The 1,501-nt window shown below is 61.0% G+C and overlaps 1 protein-coding gene across 1 annotated transcript in view; it reads left to right on the top strand.

Annotated features, from left to right (window-relative positions):
* Positions 1-1,501, top strand: part of CELF6 (CUGBP Elav-like family member 6) — a 30,276-nt gene that overhangs the window by 24,976 nt on the left and 3,799 nt on the right. Inside the window, exons 4-6 of the mRNA XM_045285663.1 lie at positions 894-1,022; positions 1,131-1,210; positions 1,335-1,478. Of these exons, the coding sequence (XP_045141598.1) occupies positions 894-1,022; positions 1,131-1,210; positions 1,335-1,478 (353 nt within the window). The remainder of the gene's footprint in view (positions 1-893; positions 1,023-1,130; positions 1,211-1,334; positions 1,479-1,501) is intronic.

The raw sequence follows: 1,501 nt of genomic DNA, 5'->3' as shown, positions 1-1,501 counted from the left end.
CCGGCCCTCTGTCAGCTTCCTCGGCCCAGCGAGAACCAGTGGCCTCCCGCCACACACACACACACACATGCACACACATGCACGCACATGCACACACGCACGCATATACACACACATGCACGCACATGCACATGCACGCACATACACGCACTTACACACACAGATGCACGCACATACACACACATGCACGCACATACGCGCACATGCACACACACATGCACGCACATACACGCACTTACACACACACATGCACGCACATACACACACATGCACGCACACATGCACACATATACACACACATGCACGCACATGCGCGTGCACGCACATGCACACACACATGCATGCACGCACGCACATGCACAAACACGTGCACGCACACGCACGCACATGCACAAACACGTGCACGCACACGCACGCACATGCACACACGCACATGCACGCACGCACATACGCATACCCACGGGTATAATTCTCTTCTCTGGACTTAGTCTGAATACAGGGGCCTTCTCTGAACATCTCTCTTCAATACAGTGGAAATGGGCCCAGAGAGTGTTTCCCAAACCCTAAGCACAGAAAGCTCAACCATCCAAGAATTCATACTGTGTCTTTCCCAACCGGAGGGCTCTAGACAGGATCCCTCTCAACAAGAACAGCCGGGCCCTTGCTGTGCTTTTGCTGGACTCGCCCTTCCTGATGGAATATCTGGGTTGTGCTCCTGTCCTTCAGTTCTGTCTGTAGGTCATTCCATCTGTCCCAGAGCACCAGGTCCTTTCCTTCCCTGACACCTCTTCACAGAGCCAGACTGTGGGGAGCTACCTGCCCAAGTTCCTCAGGTGACTCTGGGGAGTCCGAGAGGACGTGAGCCCCCTGGTCACTCCGGGCCTTGTCCCCAGAGGACCGAAAGCTGTTCGTGGGGATGCTGGGCAAGCAGCAGGGCGAGCAGGACGTCCGCCGCCTGTTCCAGCCCTTCGGCCACATCGAGGAGTGTACCGTTCTGCGGAGCCCGGATGGCACCAGTAAAGGTGACCTGCCCCGACCCTGGGACTTCCAGTTGACCCTGTGGCACACTGGGCCCCTTGATTCTGTGACCCCCGTGGCCTGAGCCACCCGATCCCTCTGTTCTGCCCTAGGCTGTGCCTTTGTGAAGTTCGGGAGCCAAGGGGAAGCGCAGGCGGCCATCCAGGGCCTGCACGGCAGCCGGACCATGGCGGTGAGGGTGGGCAGCTGGGAGCCGAGGGTGAGGCCAGTGGGGCGGGGGCAGGCTCCCCCTCCTCCTCCCAGAGAAAGAGGCCAGGGTCGGGACGGGTCACCGCGGCCTCCCTTGCCCTGCCCAGGGCGCCTCGTCCAGCCTCGTGGTCAAGCTGGCCGACACTGATCGTGAGCGCGCGCTGCGGCGGATGCAGCAGATGGCCGGCCAGCTGGGTGCCTTCCACGCGGCGCCGCTGCCGCTTGGGGCCTGCGGCGCCTACACTACGGCGGTAGGTACCCGGTCCCGGGGAGC

This window comes from Echinops telfairi, unplaced genomic scaffold (assembly GCF_000313985.2).
Source record: "Echinops telfairi isolate 266 unplaced genomic scaffold, ASM31398v2 ScPeMD7_7475;HRSCAF=8513, whole genome shotgun sequence".
NCBI classification, from domain to species: Eukaryota; Metazoa; Chordata; class Mammalia; order Afrosoricida; family Tenrecidae; genus Echinops; species Echinops telfairi.
This window is presented reverse-complemented; position numbering and strand designations above follow the sequence as displayed.